This window comes from Chelonoidis abingdonii, chromosome 22 (genome assembly GCF_003597395.2).
Source record: "Chelonoidis abingdonii isolate Lonesome George chromosome 22, CheloAbing_2.0, whole genome shotgun sequence".
NCBI lineage: Eukaryota > Metazoa > Chordata > Testudines > Testudinidae > Chelonoidis > Chelonoidis abingdonii.
In genome coordinates this window covers 8,022,864-8,044,441 of record NC_133790.1, presented here as the reverse complement: position 1 = coordinate 8,044,441, position 21,578 = coordinate 8,022,864, and the positions used below count along the sequence as shown (strand labels likewise).

The 21,578-nt window shown below is 45.1% G+C and overlaps 2 protein-coding genes across 7 annotated transcripts in view; one reads left to right on the top strand and one right to left on the bottom strand.

Annotated features, from left to right (window-relative positions):
• The window catches only part of PITPNM2 (phosphatidylinositol transfer protein membrane associated 2), a 197,704-nt gene extending 188,935 nt beyond the window's left edge, over positions 1-8,769 (top strand). For all 4 annotated transcript variants that reach the window (XM_032800530.2, XM_032800527.2, XM_032800531.2 and 1 more), the window contains 2 exons: positions 3,345-3,473; positions 4,118-8,769. In XM_032800530.2, coding sequence (XP_032656421.1) covers positions 3,345-3,473; positions 4,118-4,462 — 474 coding nt within the window. In that variant the 3' untranslated portion in view covers positions 4,463-8,769. The remainder of the gene's footprint in view (positions 1-3,344; positions 3,474-4,117) is intronic.
• A 1,295-nt stretch (positions 8,770-10,064) lies between these two features.
• ARL6IP4 (ARF like GTPase 6 interacting protein 4) lies at positions 10,065-20,310 on the bottom strand. 3 transcript variants are annotated; one of them, XM_032800541.2, is made up of 6 exons: positions 20,177-20,308; positions 17,317-17,532; positions 16,401-16,724; positions 14,366-14,483; positions 11,467-11,536; positions 10,065-11,121 (listed from the first exon to the last, which is right to left on the bottom strand). In XM_032800541.2, exons 2-6 carry the CDS (start codon positions 17,441-17,443, stop codon positions 11,065-11,067), a joined length of 696 nt encoding a protein of 231 aa, XP_032656432.1. In that variant the 5' UTR covers positions 17,444-17,532; positions 20,177-20,308; the 3' UTR covers positions 10,065-11,064. The 3 variants fall into 3 exon arrangements, with proteins under 3 accessions (XP_032656432.1, XP_032656431.1, XP_032656433.1); XM_032800540.2 differs by having other exon boundaries at positions 17,327-17,532; positions 20,177-20,307; XM_032800542.2 differs by lacking the exon at positions 10,065-11,121 and having other exon boundaries at positions 11,467-12,097; positions 17,327-17,532; positions 20,177-20,310.
• Between the last annotated feature and the right edge of the window lie 1,268 nt (positions 20,311-21,578).

The window sequence follows — 21,578 nt, the reverse complement described above, 5'->3', positions numbered from 1 at the left end:
GCTGTACTGAGATGTGAGCAAAGTGAGGGTTCATCCACTTGACCCGGCTTCCAGTCCTGACCTGCAGTGGGAGATTAACCTGCATTAATTTTATTTTTAGCCACCCCACCTCCCCTTTCCTTTCCTTTCCTTTCCTTTTTTTCTTTTCTTTTCTTTTCTTTTCTAACTCCACAAAGGTGCCTGTGCAGTTAAAATGTGTTCACTCCATTCTGCACTGTGCTGCAATCCCTTGCTGCTTCCATTACTAAGAGACTGTTGCCATAGAGGGAATCACTATGATTATGCTTTTTCCCCACCTCTTAGCGCATTTCTGGATGCCTTATAGATAGAGGGCTGTCAAAGAGATTGCGACCTGCAGCCAACCAAAACCCAGAATTCAAGCCTGTCTCCATATTGGGCCAAATCCAAATACCCCGTTATCTGGGAAAATTTGGACTGGAATCTCCATGTTTGTGAACATTAAGATCTGGGATTTGGGTGAGATCCATTATATAGATGCCAAGTTCTGATCCAAAGTTCCAGTTCAGGGGCTTGGGGTGGACTCATATCTACTTGGAGAGTTGGGCCAGATTACCACTTAGATGAGAGACCTTTAAGGAACATCCAGGTAGGATTGATGGTGGGGGATCTTCTGCCATACAGTAATGAATGAATGCCCTCTCATGGTGCATACCATCCTTTAGATGAAACAAAACCAGAGAACTCATTAGAAATCCCTTGGCACTTTTTGCAAGAGAAGGCTTGTTCACCTTGTTGTCAGTTGAGATAGTTACATTTGGTCTCCCTAAATTCCTCTTGTAGTTGAATGTTAGTGAAGTCCTTTTTGATCCTTGGATGCAGGGTTCTATAGAAGTGCCATATAATGTCCTTTATCTTTTGAAGACTGGCCTGCCCTGGCAGTGCTTTGCAGGGCTTAAGAAGACCTCTAGGTCTCCATCTCTCACTGCTTTGGGTTGGTAAGAATTGGAGTAGTTTAGGGTGATGCATGTAGTTATGGGAAGAAAGTGCTGGTTCGAGTGATAGCAGAGCAGCTAGAGAGTCTGACAGATCAGTGAATGTCACAAGAGGTGGCAGGACTTCAGTCCATCCCTTGCTAAGATGTTAATGTTGTCGGGCATATCAGAACATGTGAGTTTGCCCGGCAGCAGCCAACTGATGATGATACAGCACTGCTACAGCACCTTCCCTTGGAGGATCTCAAAGCATTTTATTGCTATCGATCAACCATCCTTCACAACACCTCTGATGTAAGTAAATATTATCCCCCTTTTACAGAGAGAGAACCTGAGACACAGAGCTGAGCTGCCCATCACAGAGAGGATCATCTGATGAGCCAGGCTTAGAACCCAGGAGTCCTAGTTTTCTGCTCTAACCATGAGATCACTTTGCCTCTCTCCAGCAAAGGCTGTGCATACTCATGGTAGCAGGTGCACAACCAAGGAAGTAAATAGGAGTTAATTTCTTGGTTTGTACTCCCTGCTCTGCCAGGCTCAGAGTATCCACAACCCCATTCAAATGTTCCCCTCACAAGATTTGGCTCTCACTCAGCATGGAAATTAACCAGCAAGTTTTACAGAGGCTGTTGGTGCCAAGGAGACCAGACAGTGTAATAACTGCAAAAGCAGTAGAAAGGCACCAACTTTACTGCATGCAGTTAAACCCAGTCAATCCAAAAGGTTGTTATAGAGGGTGAAGAATGAAGCACAAAATAAAACCCACTGCACAGACTCTTTTTAAAGACTAGCACAGTGCGCTCTTTGCCTATGGGGACCCCCCCACGGTCATACTGCATACAGCACCTGAGTGGGAAGAGAGCAGAAAAAAGCAACAAGAATGATCAGCGAGTTGGAGGAAAGATCACAAGAGCATACACTGTATCTGCAGTTTGGGTATAGGATGCTCAGACTGGGACGTGCTAAATGTCTACTGCATGAGGAGGGTGTAAATTGCAAAGAGGGAAAGGAGTGATTTAGGGATGTAACTAGGAGTGGCTTCAAAGAATTACCAATGCAAACATTTATGCTGAATACCAGAAAAACTTCCTGGCCAGGAGATCTACTTGTAGGAACAGTGTCTGGGGGAAGTGGTGGAAGCTTTTTAGCTTGTGCCATTTAAAACTGGACTGGGCTGAATACTAGAAAATATGTTGAGGGGATTGATTCTACACTGGCCTCTGGGACTGAAGCAGATGTCACTGTCAGGGCTTTTCGATCTCTGATGTCAATGTGTCTGCGAAGTGCAGTCTTTGGACAGATTTCCATAGTGTCATATTTCAGCCCGGTAACTGATGGGCTTTTTTCATATCTTAGACCTATGTTGTTCAAATTTCCTCTTTATTTCGGTGCTAAATCAGGGCTACTTAATGGGGCCACCTTGGTGATCCCAAAGTTATCTAGCCCACTGTATCAGATATGCCATTGTGTAGTATAGTGAAACAATGTCCGTTATTCTAGGGCCACTGTGCCTTATTCTCCCTCCACCTTGACAAAACAAAAGCCCATCATTAAATACCGAACACAATGACTGTTGGAATCAGCCTCTAGCTTGAAATCTAAGTCCAAAATGTCAAGAGTGAGCTGTCTTTGGAACCCCTGTGTTGGAAATCACCTTTCCAGAGGGCACTGCGGTTCACAGATTTGCTGCAGTGGGTCTTGGGCCACCTTGCAGCTCTGTAGGCAGAACCAGATGGGTCCATGCAGGATAAGCATCTCCTCCTGCAGAGCCCCCCCAGTTTTATTCCACCTCCACAGCTGCAAAATGATCTTCTCAAATGTCTGGCTAAATGGTAAATGAAATTGTTTGCTCTGTGTGAACAGAGCAGTAACTACTTATGGGTAGAAAAATCCAGTGCATCATGCAAGGTGATATGCATAGTTGTCTGTCTAAACCGCCTCAAAATCCAACAACATTAGAGATGCAGTCTGGCTAACCCAGCCTCCAAACCAGTATTGCGTGCGGAGGTCTCTCAGTGGAAGGGAATTCTTCATGTAAATAGTTACTGACTATATTGAAAAATGTTCCCTTCTGGCTACAGTGTATAAAAAGCCTTGGAACAGAGCTGTGGAGCCTGCCACACAAAGAAAGGACATTAGGTAAACATAGCTACGTTACTAGTGTAGTTCCAAACTTCATTCTGCCCTTGTATTCTCTAGTACAGCTAGAACAGTAATCGGCCTATAGTACAAACCTTCAGCACTGCTGTTGGTTCATTAGTACACAACTCTGCAGAACACTGCCAGATGGGGCTTGCAGTGCACTCTCGACTGGATAGTCCCACAATCGTGGTGAAAAAGCCAAGTGTGCTGAGCAGTGTCATAGCATAAACTTGTTCCCTCTTCCCACAGCTACACATGAGGATCCACGCCGCATATGGATCCACTAAGGATATTTCGGTCTACAGCGCCATTAGTTTGCCACCCACGCACATCTATATTGTTGGCCGACCAACCAAGAAATTACAGCACCAGTGTCAGGTAGGAATCCAGGTTATTTCGTTTGGAGAACACTCAAGTGACTGATGCTGCCCCTACTGGAGTCAGTGGGAGTTCAGACACTAACTTCACCAGAAGCAAGATCAGACTATTTTGTAAAGAGGAAGTTCCCACACACCAGGATCCCTCCGCATCTCTCTGAGAGGTGTGAGGGTTCCTTGCTTTTAAGCATCCCCACTATGGAAATAATGGACTGAAAATACCAGTTGCTGTTCCACTGCATTGTGTTTTGTAGTGTTATATAATTAGATTATTTTTTTAAAATGAAGTCCTGTCCACTTAAAAATCCCCCTTTTGTCTGAACTTGTCCCTGCTGTTATATAGGCTGAGTAAAGCTGAAGATCAGAAGGGGGGAGATCTCTGTAGAGCTAGTTTCCTTTGTGCGTGTGACAGCACCATATGTCACTGTCAGTTGCTTCCCCAGTCAGTTCCCTCTGCTGTTTTTGCGGGATTGCCACAAAGCAACAGGGGAAAGAAACATTTAAGAAAGTGATTGTCAACCCACAATTGGTAGAGGGACTTGAAGGCAGATGTGGGATCCCAACCAACTGTGACTCCATTTTTTTTAATTGCTTGATTTCAAGTTGACTGTGTCCTGTAAACCCCCCTGACCTATTGTTTCACAGTTCATTACTGAGGGGTACGCAGCCCACCTTGCGCAGCTGGAGTATAACCATCGCTCCCGGCCTGCCAAAAACACGACCCGGATGGCACTGAGAAAAGGCAGCTTTGGTCTCCCCAGCCAGCCAGATTTCCTGCGCAAGAGGAACCATTTGCTACGTACCATCTCCTCACAGCCCCCAGGGACGAGCGGGAATGCCAGCCACAGACCTGAACGAACGCAGAGCCAGTCAGACAGCGATAGGGAGAGAGAGCGGGAGCGTAGCCAAAGAAGCATGAGCATTGCCACGGGGTGCTGGGGACGGAGCACAGCCTCAAAACTGGAATCTGGCACTTCAGGTCAGAAGTAGAGCCAGCCAGGAGCCAGTGACAGTCGGCCACAGCCACCGGAGGAGAAACAGAAGGAATAAAGGACAAGGCCAGCAGTGTGAGCTGGAAGGGTAAATATGGTGCTACTCTCTAACAACAACATGGTATGCTAGGAGGAAAGGCTGGTGTATTTTCCACATGGAATGTGCAGGCCTTAAAATGGCATGTCGAATTTGCAGAGCACCAGCCTGAAAAACCATTTGAAATTCGGGAACCAAGGGGGAAAACAAAGAGTTTCCAGATCAAGACCATGCTCTCTTCTGCCTCCTTTTCTTATCCAGGTTTAGTGACTGTAAATATGTGCCTCCCTCACCTTCTTAGCCATCGATCAGATACACGTGACTGAGTGTGATCCTCAGTGCCATGAGGTGAAAGGAGAAGTCGTCTGGTCAAACTTTTCACTTGGGTTGTTCCATTAGCCAGACTGAAAGAGACTGCTGGATACCAGTTCTTTTTTTGTGTTTTTAAACTAAGTATGTCATTTCCAAGGTTTAGAGAGGCTGAAAGGAGAGGCGGCTTCTGCACTGGGTGAAGCAATCAAATGTTTTACATGTACAGAGAGCTTAGAATTTATCCACTTTGTACCCAGGAGGATGTATATCAGCAAGGCATTAACGAAGTATCAACTGCTGTTGGTAGGAGCCATATGTCAACAGATTGATGCTCTAGAAAGTGGGGTCGTTAGTTTTTTATTTTTGTTTAAACATTTTGAAAGGTGATGGAATTTAATGCATTAAGCTATTTCAAAAAAACAAGGAGTTTTTTTAGCTGTTAAAAACATGTCACTCACTTTACTGTATAGTTCTCCAAGTATTACTGCTGTATATTATTTCAGAAACTAACCACCATATATTTGCAAGTGTCTGAAAGAACTCAACAGCTAGATTACACTGCATTTCCTGTCATCAAAATCCAGAGTCCAAGTATTTCACCACTATCCCCAACTCAGAGACATTTCTTCTTCCCAGGTTCTGTCCAATATCAGTAACAGCTTTCACGGGAATTAGACTTGCTTCTTTTAACTGTAGTTATTCAACTGTAAAACCTCATTGTTTTTGCACTGATAATTTTTAGAATGGAGACCTGTTACCATCTCATGTAGCTACACCTAATTGTTTGTAGTGCATGACAATTAAATATTACTAAGCCAGGGTGTGTGTATATATATACATATATATATTATATATATAAATTTGTGCAGAAGTTTTTCCAACAGTAAGGAGATCGTAAGGAAGTGTGCCAAACAGGTTACACAAGCTTAAGAAAAGGCCATATCTTAATTTTCCTAGCCTCTCTTTCAGTGGATGTCTGAGCTGATGGTTTGGTGCCCTGCCATGACTTGAATCTCTCTCTTGCACTGAGCATGCCAAGGTCTGGGAGCATCGCAGAGATGACATTTCCAGTAGGCAGGACAGTGTGCTGGGCTGCTTGCTAGCACCCCCTACCCACCACTGCAGAAGAGGAGATTGTCAGCCACAAGGTATTCAAAGGTGAAAGACATAATTTAAGAAGGAGCAGAGGAGAACAGTGCCTAGAACAGAGGGGTTGCCTGAAAGCCCCTTAGCCCTGCCCTCTCCCAGGTCAAACTAGCCAGGATTTCTGAATTTCCAGCCTCTGTGAAGGGCACAGTTTCCTTCTTGCACACACCAACTGGGGTATGGGAAATCTTCACACTGGGATATTTCGGGCTCCCACCTGCCTATTTCACATGAAGATTTTATATTCATAGCATGTTCATTGGCTAAGTATTATCCTGCTCTCCTCCACCACAATATACTATGTTTATATCACTTTCTACTTACAAGGATCTTATTTATAACAGATTTTTTAGACTGTCTGCTTCATTTTATGAACTGTTTCAGTACTAAGTGCAGCACTTCTGCACCGAGACGCACAGCACTGTGAACACTGCTCTGCTAACTGGCTCAGACCTGCAGTAGGCAGACATAACTCATCCAGACATCAAAAATCTATTTCATGACTACTGCTTAAACCTCAAGTTTCAAAATTACTTTAGAATGTGTGCTCTATCCCTACAGTGATAGAAAGAGGACAGTGTTTAACCACTGAGAATGTCCAGGGTGATGGAGCTTTAACAGATCCACCCACAAACACAGTGCATCTCACTTGCTCTTAGATAGCCTCATTGCAAACTACTGCGCCATTCATCTTTGATAATTATCATATTACAGAACATACCTACAGATTTTTACTACTGAAAAAATTACTTCCCTTTCTGCTGACTCAGCCTAGTTTCCTTGAATGTATATCCAAAACTACTGGGTAAAAATGTGAATTGTGTCGTAGCTTTTTGCTAGTTGAATATTGTACCAAACTGTTGCCATCTGAGTTAGAAGCAAGCCATAGTCCATTCTGTAAAGTATCCAAACCATGATCACAAAGCGTATTTGCAAATTTGGATATGGCCTTTACAAAGTTCAATCTTACTCTGAAAGAAGAGTCCACAAACCAAGGCATGACGTGTACATTTTTTTTCAAAATGCAGATGAGATGTTAACATTTTCTTGTGTGTAGATAGTGTAAAACTGAGGATAATGTAAATGTTAAAAAAACAAAAGTGGGTATATACAAAGTGAAAGTTATTTATTTTATGTAGAGAAAAAATGTCTGGAGGGAACAGAACCTTCAGAGATTATTAATATTAAAATGTAGCTTTTTTGTTTCAGGCATTATGTACAAAGCAATTATTTTATGGACCAAGTTTAATGTAACTGTCAATGACCGCAGAAGTGCAATATTATAATCACCTCTCCATCACTCCGTATTTTAAACCAATAATAATCAGTGAGACTGACAATCATAGCACCTGTGTCCTGACCCGTTGTTAAGCTTCTTGGATTTTCCAGCTTCTCCCCCATCTGTTTCCATTGTAAGAATCCATACAGAGAAACAATGGTAGTGTAGAATCTTTGTTCATCACTGCAATAATATCCCATGATGTGGCCACGTATTAACATGAAATATGAGGATAGGTTTTTTTCACCCATACAAGTACACTGGGAATCTCTCTTCTCATACATTCCTGTCTTCTTGTCTGTCTGAAGCGAGGATCAGTATATTACTCTGTCGTTTTAACAATAGCAATAGTTTAACTTTGTTTCTAAACTGCTCTGAAATGTTCTAGGGAGTGGTGCATTTGAAACAAAATCTCTTTCCAAATGCACAAAAGAGGCTCCTTTGGGATACAGTTAGGGAAAGCTGAATGTATTTTCCATTCTTAGTAAAGGGGCGCTGTCAGGTTAAAGACCTTATTTACCTTTGTTACAAATAACAGTTCTGAGTTGTTTGAAACAGAAGGACTATTAAAAGTTGGTTATACTTTAACTGTTGTGCTGGTTAGTTCCTTTTTCCATTCATCAGCTTGGCCAAGGAAAACAGACGAGTTGGTTCTGGTAACGATCACTTCCTGGTTCTCATGCATTCAGCACATGTTTATATTCCAAGCACTGGACAGAGAGATTTATTTATTGGGGTTTTAAAAACAACACCTCTTTCCACTGAAATTAAACATTCGTGGAAACATTTCTGTGGATCTGATTTTTTATTCTTTTTTTCTTCTTCCTAAAAAGCAGCTTTTCTGTCATCTGAACTTTGGACAGAAACCTGACACTGTCCCTTTCCAGTCTTTTTTTTTTTTTTTTAAATCCGAACTGTCACTTTAATTCCTTATTTTCTTTTGATAAATTAAGAAGGCAAAATTTGAATACCAAAAACCCCTGTGTCTAGTGTTAGAAAATACGTTCAATGAAAACCAATAGCTAACCAAAGGGTTACTAACAACTGCTCTTCCCACAAGCAACCTGCACTTCTTGTAGTAGCCCCTGCTCTTCAGGTATCTTCACCTTTGCTGCATTTTCCTATTAGTTCTAGAAGCCTTACATTTTTCTCCCTTTCCTTGTATGAAAACCCTGGATATTGATATCCTTGACTGTCAATTTTATATTCAATAATGTTCTATTTTATTTATAAAAAAATCTCTTAGGGATACAGATGGGGGGAAACTACATCATGGCTTAATTTGACACACACACCTGCACCCCGCCAGGGAATGAGAGTTGACCCGAGTCTACTGCTTCCTGGTTTTCATTTTGTGTATTACGTTGTGTGTGTGAAATACTGTTAAGATCTGTTTGCTTGTATGTAACAAACCATAACTACTGTACAACTTCCTTCTCCTCCTTGCTGTTAGTGCATTGTTCTAATGCCTGGGTGTGCTTTGTGTACAGTATCTTTGTACATTACACAGATTAAAGCAACAGGAAGGCTACTTTCTGTGTCTGCTTCTTTTGGTGACTTACAAACTGACAGTTAATGCATCACAGAAGCTAGGAACTGGGAACTGAAAATGAGCTGGTTTGATGAAAGTGTCCACTGGGATTAGATGCCAAAGAAAAAGATGGCAAAGACATAAACTGCTGAGCAGAAAAATACAGGGGGTGCAAACATTGACATGAGGCAAATAGAAAAGAGACAATTACAAGCACATGGTGCTCTGAATTGCACATGTTTTACAGCCAGCCTGTGAGTGAATCAACAACAGGGGAGTGTGAGAGTGGAGAACAGGGAGACCCCCAACAGCATGTGAGTGCTTCACTTGCACTGGCTGCCAGTAAATGCAGCTGGGGACATGTACTATCCGTAAACCCTAAGTCAGGGGCCACCTCTCATTCCCACACATCACCTGCTGTCAGCACTGCTGCCTTACCCTGACCCTTACAAAGGGGGAGGCTCAAGAGACCTGCACCCTCTGCAGTTCAGTACAGGCAGAGATTTGCCTGGCTCAGCCCTCCTTCGACACCTACTTGTTTGTCCAGGGCTTGTCCCCCCCCTCATCCTGGCTGCTGCGAGTGTCCTCCTTGTTAAACATATGGGCCGAGGGAGGTTTGTGCCATAACTGGCTCCTTTATAAAAGGGAAGTGAGTTGTCTCCATCTGAGCCATGTGCCTAACCCCCAGCTACTAGAGGAGGAGGCCTGCATTAAAGGGAAAAGGAAGAGGCATTGACAGGAGACCTGCCAGCAGACTAGCTGAATCCTTATATATGTGATCAGTCTCCCACAGTCAAACACCTCCAGTCCTTTTCTGAGGCTAGAAAAGTGGCACACGAAAACTAGTTCAAACCATACAGAAGGACAATTTATTTTAAACAGGCAGTGATTTTATAGCTCAGAACAAGACTTTCCACCAACAGGCATCAGACCCCCAATGACTGAAGAAGTCTGTGCTGGGATCCGTTCAATAGGAGTAAAGGAAACTACGAAGTCACCAAGGTAGGCAGGTAAAACAGGCGTCTCTAGTGGGAGTCAGTGTGGTACTTTCTAGGTCTTGCACTTCGCTAGCTGTAGCTGCTCAGCTGTGGTAGCATAAGGTCAAACCTCTGACCTACTCTGCTTTTCTTAGCAAGCCACTGGGTGCAGAGGATGGGACAAGCGTTCACTGCAAAGCTTCGGGTATTAGCCCACACACACACACAAAGATCTTGCCTGTCCCCCTGCGACAGACTGGTTTGTATAACTGTCGTCCATTCACCCTGGCACATAAAAGAAAAACTTGGGCTGCTGGATTGATTTAATCAGTTTATTTTTTACAAGTTTTCAGATCACCATGTTAAGGGGGGGGCGGGGTCAGAAGACTGAGTTTTCCTGGGCTCCTCTGCTTCTGAAATGCCAATTTCACTAACAAACCAAACCTGCCCCTTGCACCTCCGTAGGGTGGCAAGACACAAAGAGCAAGGAAGGGGCATCACTTTGGTGCAGGGACAGGAGCAAGGCTGAGCAAACCCCTGCCCATTACACTTAACCCACTGGCCGGTACAGCAGCTGAGCTCCCAGTGCAGCCTCCCATCAAGGGAGCCAGTGCTGATTAGCTTGAACCTGTACCATGCCAAGTGCCTTCACTTCTCACTGGCTCAGTGAGAGAAGGCACCTTGCAGGATGTTACAGCCTGCACAAAGCTGGGGCAATGTATGCATGTCTCTGTCCAACCAGACACTGAAGTAAATACAGGGCAAATAGTCAGGCACATAGCAACCACTTGTGAAGAAAAATGATTCAAGATGGCCTCATTTCAGGGGAGCACTTGTGGCAGTCACCCCAGTATCAGCAGGGTTATGTCCGCCTGGTACCTGGGCATTTGCCTTAGAGCTTAGAATCTGAATCACCATCAAGGAAGTGTATTAAAGATAATGTAGTGTTAACTGGGTCGGTTTGTCTCCTCCAGGGACTCAGCCTGACAATCATTTGCTCAATCACTGAGCAGCAGTGGGTTGAGTTTCAGAAAGCCACCAAGCTGAGAGCAATGTTGGTCAGGTCTTAAGGACTTTGAATGGACTGGCAGGAGAGAAGCCATGGCTAAAGGGGAGATGCCATCAAAGTCACTCCTTCCTCCAGGCAATAGATGGACCCAGCAGAACAGGACATGTGCAAAGGGTAAAGATCCTGCTGTGTCACACACACGTCTCGTCAGTGCAGGGAGAATGGGGAGCTGTCTGCTTTGGCAGATTAGTGTCTCAGTGAACAGAACAAGAAAAACCACCTTTCCTGATGTACTTGACATCTGGACTGTCACTGAAGCATCCCTGTCCTCATCTGGAAGGCCAGGCCGTCTCCTCGGGTGGCTTGCTGTGAAGGAACAGACAAACAGGCACTTATAGGCCAATCTTCCCAAAGAATCATGCTTGGTGCTTCCATGCCACCTACCTGCAAGAGGCTGAAAGACCTCGCCCAATGTGAGTGATCAAACCCACTTCCATCCTGGCTAGGTAGGATTTATTATCCCCGTTTGACAGATGGGAAAAGCCAAGAGAGTGGCTGGAATTTCCCCAAGGCCACGCAGTGAGTCAGCAGAACTCAGCTCTCCTGCCCCCCAGGCCTGTGTTCTAGCCACTAACCCATGTTTTCTGCTTTACAAACCAGCTTAGGGCCTTGCTGGCTCCAAAATGTGTCTTCAGTACAAAGGCCGTCTACCTTGTTAATCTCTTTGTGTCTTTCTTTGGTGACAATTTCTTCTAGTACTTCTCCATCTCCCTTAATAAGCCTGTAACAGAAGCACATCAACACAACCACTAAAGTCTATCAGCCATCCAATTACCAGCTGTCAGCAACACATTGCTTTGTTTCCCCAGCAGCAGAAGGCAACATGCAGTGAGGGTCCTGGCCCCACTGAAGGAGTGACTAGACACCTCCCTCACACGCCCACAAGGCTAATGTTTCATGCTGAGGGAGACAGTATTTTGCACCGGAAGACGTCCAACAAGCTGGACTTGTTGAGGGGTAACACCAGCAGCACCTTCTGTGTGAGCATGTGCTCTAGAACGGAGTCTAGGGCCTCTGCCAGCCCAGGCTGGCTGCAGCCCGGCGTCCCACACAATCTCTGGGAGGGTGGCAGTTTTGCAGTGGCAAAAAGGCTCATCACATGCTGGGGCTTGGGCCAGGTGCTGCTCTGACAATCTAGTGTAAACCTGGGGCAACTCCACTGACTGGTGTAACGCTGTCTTCTCTGTTTTAAAGATGAGGGTGGCTCCACTATAGAACACCATGAGTCGGGCTTCAGCCAACCCTCGGTAAATGGCCTTTGCAGCCTTTTCCATTATGCGGCCTGCAGGATTAAAACCAACAAGGTCCTGCTTCAATACACTGCTTCGAAAGATGCCGTGTAGTGAATGTATTGGGAACAAGCTTCCTCTCCCAGCATTCCCATGAGGTAGGATCTGCCAGGCTTTAGGCAATCCCCAGACCCACACTGAGCATTCCCTAGAGATCAGGCATGCTGCACATCAAACCTAGCAGGCTCGCTAAGGAAAAGGAATCTGCCATTTTCTTATAACTCAGCATGTGGATTTTCTCAGCAATGGGAAACTGGGTTGGTTGTTCCCACTCTCAAATGTAACGTGCAGACAGCTTCCTTTCTGATTGAGGAGGGGCAATGCAGAAGTTTAAGTCCAGTCCCTAGCTGCACATAAACGTTGCTGGATCATCCAGTAATCGGACAAGCATTTGACCTTTGGTAATAGAACTGGAAAGGACCCAGCGGGGCGAGGGAAGGGGAATGGTATCAAACCAGCAAATCCAGTAGCAGAATCAAAGGCGGGGCTCAGCCTCTGAATGCAGAAGAGGAATTTAATTGTCTTCATTATGTGCCTTATGGGTAACTGACATTCATGCAAACATCTTTCCTGAGCATTGCTAGCTGCCTTCTATTTTGAGAACCGGTTTGCCACACACAATTTCCTTCAGCGTGATATTTTCTATTCACTGTAAAGATGCTGTTTAGTGAAAACAGGGTCATTTCTAATCCTTTACTCCTGTGGGCCCCTAGAACAGAGGGGCAGTCGCCCCCAATTGTGCAAATAAACCCCTCTGGCCAGAAGATCTATTAAAGGGACTGGATGCTTCAGACTTGACAGGCAAGCATCCAAAACAGCAGCTGCCACCGAAGGAGCAACGTCTAACAGGTCAGAAAACAACAAAGCTCGGAACTGTCAGCCAGATCCGCTGGTTCAGATTTTATCACCACACTACATCTTAGAATTGCATTTACTTTGGGGAAACTGATCTCCCCCTCAGTGGAAGGAGGAAAAAATCCTCCACTCTGAGTAACAAGGCTTCAGCCAGATCCTGCAATAGCTGCTGTTCTTGGCTGCATTCTACAGCTCATACTGAGCACAGGCCATCAAGGACTCAGCTTTGGGAGGCTGTCCATGCTCTGTAATCCCCCTGATTTCAGTAACAACAGAGAGCAGGCAACACTACACAGGAGATGCTTAGCACCTGGCAGGATCAGACCTTACTTGGCATCTTCTAACAAGAATAGTCTCAGCCTGTCTGTCTAAACACAGCAAGCCTTTTTCTCCGTCCCTCTTTCAATCCTGGTACTTTGATCTGAGCATCTCTGCTAGTCAAGCAGAGACCAGTGTGATTTCTACCTTTATGTCTGGGCCTGAAAGCTTTAATCTCAAGCCAGCCTGATGGGTCACAGTGTTCAGCTTTCGCACTAAGAGCCTGGCAAGGTAACAATGAAGGCTCAGGAGCTTGCTGCTGAGAGTGACCGCCCCTGGAGGGGAGGTAAAAAGGGATTTAGTGAGAACCCTGCTTTTACAAACGGCAAGGATCTGGTGCTAAACCGGCATATGCTTCTGCCTCTCTTTGGAAAAGCCTAAAAAGATTCTGCTGCCCCATCTCTCTCCACCCTTCAGCCAGCCTCATACACTGCTAGGAACAGGACCGGCGCCAGGGTTTCTGGCGCCCTAGGCGCCAGGCCATTTCCCCGCCCAGCGAGCGGGTCTCGCGGCTCTGGTGGAGCTGCTGCAGGCATGCCTGCAGCAGGTCCACTGGAGCCACGGGACCAGCGGACCGTCCGCAGGTACGACTCCGGCAGCTCCACCGGAGCCGCCTGCTTCCCCCCCGGCAAAATGCCCCCCCCCCCCCCATAATGCTGGTGCCCTAGGCGACTGCCTAAGTCACCTAAATGAAAGCGCCGGCCCTGGCTAGGAAACCAAATTGTTTCACTGGTTTAAATACAAGATGTGAATTCCTGTTCACTGTTCAAAAGCTTTGCAGATTGTAAGCTCTTTGGGGCAGGAACTGTGTCTTCCTAGGAAGTGTACAGCACCTAGCACCTTTTGGGCCCTGCTGCGGTACAAGTGATTCATCCTAAAATATACCCCTTAGTGGACAGGCTGAACTAACTATGATTATTTAGCTCAACATTATCTACTACACTTACACCTCAGCTGGTATGAGTCAACTAGCTTTGTAGGTCCCTGGAATTCTTGTAACGATGGAAATCCTGCCTCTCCAAATGCTCCCAAACAGCACTGATTCTCAGCTATTGTTTCAGGACTCTCTTTAACCCATAGGACCGTACCTTGTTCTTCCCGTTTCGGGGTCCACAACTTTTCTGATGACACTTTGCCTTGCATCCCACTCTTCTTTTGTCATTGGTTTCATAGCCTGGATGCGGGACTTTTGTTCATCTGTCAAAACTATAATGCAAACCTCAATGAGACCTTTGAATAAGAATAGCAAAGAGTCCTGTGGCACCTTATAGACTAACAGATGTATTGGAGCATGAGCTTTCGTGGGTGAATACCCACTTTGTCGGATGCATGTCTGATACTTGAATAAGAATGTGTGCACATAGGTCTGTCTTCTGCCAGAGGATCATGATGCAGTTATTATGGAGCACCACTCTGTGCAGTGCACCACTGAAAACACTAGTTCCAAAGAGCCACCTACCCCAAAAAGCTTGAACTATTTAAGCCTCACGCTGCTCCTCTGAAGAGGGTATTGCTAGCTCTGTTTCTAACAAGTAAAGTGAGGCCTGTAGAACAGCTAAGTGATTTGTCCAGAGACACACTGGGTGAGATTTTCAAAAGCACTCGGCATTAGCCTGACACGCCTCCTGTTTAACTCAAGTGATAAAATTCCCATTGACTTCAGTGGGAACAAAGTTAGGCCAATGCTGAGTACTTCTAAAAATCTCACCACTGGTCCAAATGCAGAGATAGGACTAGAAACCAGGCATCCTGGGTCCCACTCCTTTGCTGCGCTACAGACATTTAACCCTACACTTGTCTTTGCAAACCCTCTTACTAGTACTTCTGCTTGGAACATTTTCCTTTCAAATACTATTCTCCCCTGCTTATTTATCCCCCTCATCCGCTCTCTTTCCTTTTAACAGGAAGAAGGATTTCGATCCTTTGTAAATATCTTTTTAAGACCAAAGAGGGGAAATTCCGGGGGAAGGCTGGGCCAAATGCATTTATCCAAAGCAGGTGATTTTGGATTCCTCCTTTATCAGCAAACCTTCATAAGTTAGCACCTTCCCTCCCAATGGCTCCATTACAATTCCTCTGTCTAGATGCGTTTACCACCTGGCCTGCTTCTGGGACTGAGACTGTGGCCTGCCTGCCTTATGTATATAATTACACACACATTAAAACTGAATTACTACCCATTGTTAAAACCAATCCTCTTTCAGCACTAGCATATACCACATACTATAACCCCTACTGCTTTGATAACAGACTTAGAGAGTTCCCACCAGGACTAGATAACACACAAAGAAGAGATAAATAATAGTTTGACATGAACAAGATCTTTCCAAATAAATCATAGATTTTGAGAAGAACTGAAACAGGGATTTGTGTATGTCTCCAGCTGAGGGATCAAAGCCTCATCTACTTTTCTTAGTGTCACAAACTCAAGGAGCATATAGACCTTACATTTCAAATTTGAGGCCTGAGGTATAATTTTCCAACACACCCAAGTGACTGAGGTATTTGAAGTCCCACTGAGTTTCAATGAGACTTGGGCAGTTTTTGAAAATTTGGCCCCTGGTTTTGTATTTCTTGCACTCTCAGCTCATCCAAGAGATACACTGGAAGATCTGGGGGCACCTTAAATCAATGGTGGATACTGTCTAGAGGACCAGGTCTCAAGAGATAGCGCTACATTTGTGTTCATTCCTTATCTTTCCTCATGGCTTTACATATGTGAGCAAAGGAACATGCAGAGAACTATCAGCTTCACATACTGAATGCCAATACCAAGTGCTTCATGAATTCATTGCCTGTGGGTACGCCCTTTCATTTTCAACTTTTGTTCCCAGATCACAGGCAATTTTAACAAGCTTACAAGCAAAACCATCAATTTGGGTCCTCATGTACACTCATGGTTGCTCAAGTTGGGCCACTGAAATTAAGAGGGAAAAGGCATCCAGGGTTCACGATCAGTGTTCCTTATCATGTAATTTCTAATGATCCTGGGATGAGACACTAAAAGAATCTGCTTCATTAATGAGTGAGAGAGTCGCATGGATTTTCTCAAATGGCGTGTCACTTCTCTACTCCTTAAATGGGCAAGTGTGATTTTTTTAAACCTGGAAACAAGAACATTACCTGGGCCAGGTTCCACCAAAGATTCTTTCTGCCACTGTTCCAGTGATGGGCCAGGCACGCCTTCCACCGTGGCTCTCTCCTCTTTAGGCCGGTCCTTTGATTTCTTCTTCGTTTTCTTTTTTATTTTTTTCTTCTTTCTCTTTTTGTCTTTCTGTTTTGTTCGTTTCTTCTTGCTGTGCCTCCTCTTTTTCAATTTGGATTCACTGTCACTCGAATCTTCTGAAGAGGAGCTGGAGGAGGAGGAAGTCCCAGAAGACGAACTTGTCGTCTCAGAGGAGGAGGCACTTGCCTTTCTCTTCTTCTTGTCTTTGGCCTTCTTTTTCTCTGCAACACGTTAAGAAGGGGGTGGTTTGGAGAGAACATTTGCTCCAGGGCAGCCAAAGAGTCTGTCGCGTTCTGAATTTCAAGCTGCAACAGTCCACTCTTCTGGCTTTGTTCTTTGTTAGGTTGCTCAGAAGACTGAACAAATCAAAACACTAACGCCACAGCAAAATCCCACTGGGCTAATACTTCTATATTATTATCACAGTGGGAGGAGGCTATCAGTCAGCACCCCTCCTGTATGCCTAGATATCCCAAGACTAGGGCAGGGGCTGGACTCCATTCAGGCCCTCGAGGCTCATACTACCAAGGGACTGCACAACCCAGAGGTCTGGATTTCCCTCACAGGGCTGGTCAGCGAGGGGTGACTGAATGGAGCTGTGACAGGCACAACGCTGAAAGATCTGCATGCTGGAAATTGTTAAGGCTCTAGAGATGTCAGAACACAAGAGTAATGGGTATGAAGTGTGTGTTGAGATGACTGTATAAAGTTAAGCACTGTGTATTCCCCCAAGGGCACTCCCTGTGCATATGCCCCCGGTGGCTCCCAGAACCATGTGAGAAGTCAGCCTGCAGCAGTAGCTATCACCCTCACCTGCTCTTACCGTCTTTAGTAGATGCTGAGCTCGACCTGCGTCTGTGAGACCTGGATGCCTTCTTCCTTGGAGGAGACAGGCTGCTCCTCTTTGAGTCTTTACTGCTTTTTCTTCTTTTCCTTTCATCCTTTTTGTCCTGCCTGCTTTGAGACTCGCTTTCACTCCTGCTTCGGGAGCGTTTCCTGGATTGGCTGTGAACCATTGTGCTTTGATTCCTATATTAAACAATTCATTTTTCTTTCATTAGTGGTGGTAATAAAGGACAGTGAAACTTAATTCCATCGAAGGAGACTGTCCCACAGTATCCCTAAACACAGCAATTCCCATTCTGCTCCACCTATAACTAGGAGGCCCGCCTTCATTAAGCACTCAGTTTATGCTTGTCCATTAAGTAGTTGCTGAAGACAGGTTTAGCGTATTATATTAGACTCAACTTACAGACACTCTTCTCCTGAAACTACGTGAAAATCTCTGACAAGTTCATGGGGGTTACTCTGTTACATAGCAGTGGCCAGGGTGGCTGGGTTCACTGAGCCCTTCCCAGTAGTCCACAAAGGAGTGAGGGACAGAGAGCTGAGGGGACTCCAGGAGAGGATTTCTAAAATGCAGTTTTTCTTTGCACTACAAAATCTTTAGGCAACTGTTCTGTGCATCCCGAACAGCCCTCTTTGATTAGATTTGGCATGACACTTCCACCACTCTCTCTTCCCCCTTTCTTTTAAATGTCAGCAGCAGCTACTGTGACACACAATTTCACAGCTGTGACGATTCAGCAGAGGGCAGTGATAAATACACTTTATTACTGTATATTCTCTGATCATTTTTCATCCTTCTCAGGAGCTAAGCGCTAGGGCTTCTACTTTCTAATCAATGCCTATGTATTGTCCCCACTACCGTTAGCAGGAGTGTCACATGCTCTTTATGGCCCCATGGACCCAGACATTGCATGATGAATACTGCCACCGCTGTCAGCAGCATTAAAAATTACATTCAGAACTGAACAAAGAAGAATCAATTACCGGTTTATTTAAAATACTGACAGCAGCCACTAGCTAAGGGAAAATAATTAATTTTTAATCATTCAATTTACTTTTATAAAACAGATTACATGCTGAACTGGCACCTTTTTCAGCCCAACATACTGGCAGTGGAATATATGGGCAAACCAATCTATGGTTAGATACAAGCTCACATTCGTTTAAAAACAAAACAAAATTGGCATCAGCGTAATTGTAGCTAGGAAAAGCTCTCATTTCAGATTTGCTTTAAGGACACGTAGTAGTAAAGGTGCAAGGAATCAGATCCACACACCAAATCTAGACATACGTATGTTTACAAAAATACCAAAATCTCTTTCACTAGGTCCTTGAAGACCCAGATAGCCCTAGAAGCACTATTCTAATCTCAGAGACAACTGCATAGACACAATCCTGCACAATTAGCTAGTGTGGACAAAAGTGCAGTAGCTGATTCTACAAGAATTCCAGTGAAAAAGTTCACAGATTCATGGCTCAGCCCAGACTGTATGTGGTTATTTCCCTGAACTGTATTTTAATATGTATTGCATGTGTGAATGTCAATGAATGCTGACATTAAACACTGCCTTTCCGTTCTAAAAAGGCATCTGATTTTGCCCTTAGATAAGTGGGGAAAATAATGAGCTAAGTTTTTCCGGGGCCTGATAGATAAGCTGGATGTGTGTTTGTTTTGGAGTCTGAATCAGGGTAATGAAGTTTACAATGAAGACTGAGAGAGTGTTTTCCCAGCTGCAGAAAGGTCTCAGCAGTCTTAAAACCCAGAGTGGAATCTTTTAGACACATCATGCTAGAGAACAAGTCACTAGACCCTCGACCTTAGAGACCAACAAATTTATTCGGGCATAAGCTTTCATGGGCTAAGACCCACTTCATCAGATGTATGGAGTGGAAAATACAGTAGGAAGATGTGTATACATACTACATGAAGAGACGGGAGTTGCCTTACCATTTCTAATGAGACAATTCAATTAAAATGGGTTTTTATGAGCGGGAGGAAAAATCACTTTTGTAGTGGTAATCAGGGTGGCCCATTTCAAACAGTTGACAAGAAAGTGTGAGTAACAAGAGGGGGAAATTAGTTTTTAGTTCATGTAGTGACTCATCCACTCCCACTCTTTATTTGGGCCTAATTTGATTGTGTCCAGTTTTCAAATTAATTCCAGTTCTGCAGTTTCTCAGTGGAGTCTGTTTTTGAAGTTTTTTTATTGAACTATTTGAAATGGGCCACCCTGATTACCACTAAAAAAGTGATTTTTCCTCCCGCTCATAAAAGATCACTTCACTTTAATTGAATTGTTTTGTTAAAAATGGTAAGGCAACTCCCATCCTTTCACATACTATGTATATACATCTTCCTACTGTATTTTCCACTCCATGCAGCTGATGAAGTGGGTCTTAGCCCACGAAAGCTCATGCCCAAATAAACTGGTTAGTCTCTAAAGAGCCACAAAGACTCCTCGCTATTTTTACACACCCTGCGTTTTTCATCAGTAGTTCTCATTGCTTTACAAGGCAGAGCAAGTGCTGTTATGCCCATTTCACAGACTGGGCGCCTAAACTCTACCCCACCCAGACTCTGACACAGTGGGTGCTGGCCCTTTAAGAGTCACAAAAGGTGGCTGGCCCTTTAAGACTCCCCCCTTCTCCTCCATTCCTGCTAGATACGGTCCGTCCCCGAACAGCATTGCGCATGCGCACCGATATCGGCCCATGAAAGCTTTACGGACCCAATCTCGCCCCTCATTCCTCCTGCCAGTGCTCATCCCCCTCTCCCGCCCGCCCCTCCCGCGCAGAGCCAGGGCGCCGCAGGTAAGGGACTTACCCTCGGGGGGGGGGGCGCTAGAGGAGGCGGCACAGCCCCGGCGTCTGTCGCTGAGCGACCCCCAGGAACGGCTCACTCAGTTGGTTTCAGTTCGTTGCCTCGCCCACTTCCGCTGTTCTTTTGTTCTCTGGGTCCGGTGGGGAAACACAGACCCCCCGCATATTGGTTCCTACCCCGGCTATGCCTGGGCCGGGGGAGCAGGGCCCAGCTCGAAGGACGCGTGTGCCCCACTGAGACCGGCTGGGGGCAGCCCTCAGTGGGGTGGGGGGCTCTGCCCATAGCAGGGAGTAGTAGAGTCTCCCTCTTGGGGTGATGGGGGAGCCCCAGGTGTTGGTGAAAGCCAGGCTGGTTGTGCCCTGTGGACCAGGGGGCTGCAGCAGGGAGGAGACGGGGTTGGGGGCTCTTGCTGTCTGTGCTTTGTGGTGATGAGACCAGGTGGGGGAGGTAATATCTTTTATTGGACCTACTTCTGTTGGTCAGAGAGAGAAGCTTTCCAGCTACACAGACTCTTCTTTGTGATCATGGGCTTCTCTTCCCCAGCTTTGGCTACACATTTCAGGGAAAGACAAAATAACAAATCCAAAAGTAGGGGAGCTGACACAGCGGGACCCGCTAGAAGCTATCGTAAAAATAAAGAAGGCTCAGGTGGTTGGGACACATAGATCGGTATGAAAGATCAGAAACATGCTAAGCCAGCATTGAATTGGGACCTGAGGTAGGAAAGAGAAAGCAAGGAACATCAGGGAAGAACTGGCAGAAGTGACAGAAGATATTGAATACTCTGGCATCACGGGGGGGAAAGTACAGCAGAAACTCAGAGTTATGAACACTGTGGGAATGGAGTTTGTTTGTAACTGATCAAAACGTTATGCTTGTCCTTTCAAAAGCTTACAGCTGAATGTTGACACAATATAGCTTTGAAACTTTACTATGCAGAAGAAAAATGCTGTTTTTTTTTTAAATAGTTTACATTTAAAAACAGTACTTTTTTGGTCTCTGCTGCTGCCTGATTGCATACATCCAGTTCCAAATGAGGTGTGTGGTTGACTGGTCAGTTCATAACTCTGAGGTTCCACTGTACCACAGCTAGCGAGTGGCCATAATCAATGGAGGAATAAGACTGCCTGATATGTCAGTGGCACAGAAGAACTAAGATAAGGTAGTGCCTAAGGACTGAGAGTGGAACCCTGTTGTGCTAGGCACTGTTCAGAATAGTAGACAGACCCTGACCCTTTGAAGAGTTTACACTCTGAATAATGAGACATTTACAGTCTCCCATGGTTCTTGGTGAGTTATTTTTTCCCTTCTTATATCCCCCAAATTCTGTGTTCCATCCTGAGACAGAGTGAACTTGTAAGAAACCAGTGCAGCAATAATACAAAAAATGCTCAACATGCAGCCA

Excerpts from the sequence above, each read along its gene's own strand:
- ARL6IP4 (XM_032800540.2), bottom strand. The coding sequence starts at position 17,519 with ATGGTTCACAGCCAATCCAGGAAACGCTCCCGAAGCAGGAGTGAAAGC. Across the intron at positions 11,537-14,365 it reads CCCGAAACGGGAAGAACAAG|GCTTATTAAGGGAGATGGAG; the intron begins GTACGGTCCTAT and ends CTTCTGTTACAG. Across the intron at positions 11,122-11,466 it reads GACACAAAGAGATTAACAAG|CAAGCCACCCGAGGAGACGG; the intron begins GTAGACGGCCTT and ends GTTCCTTCACAG.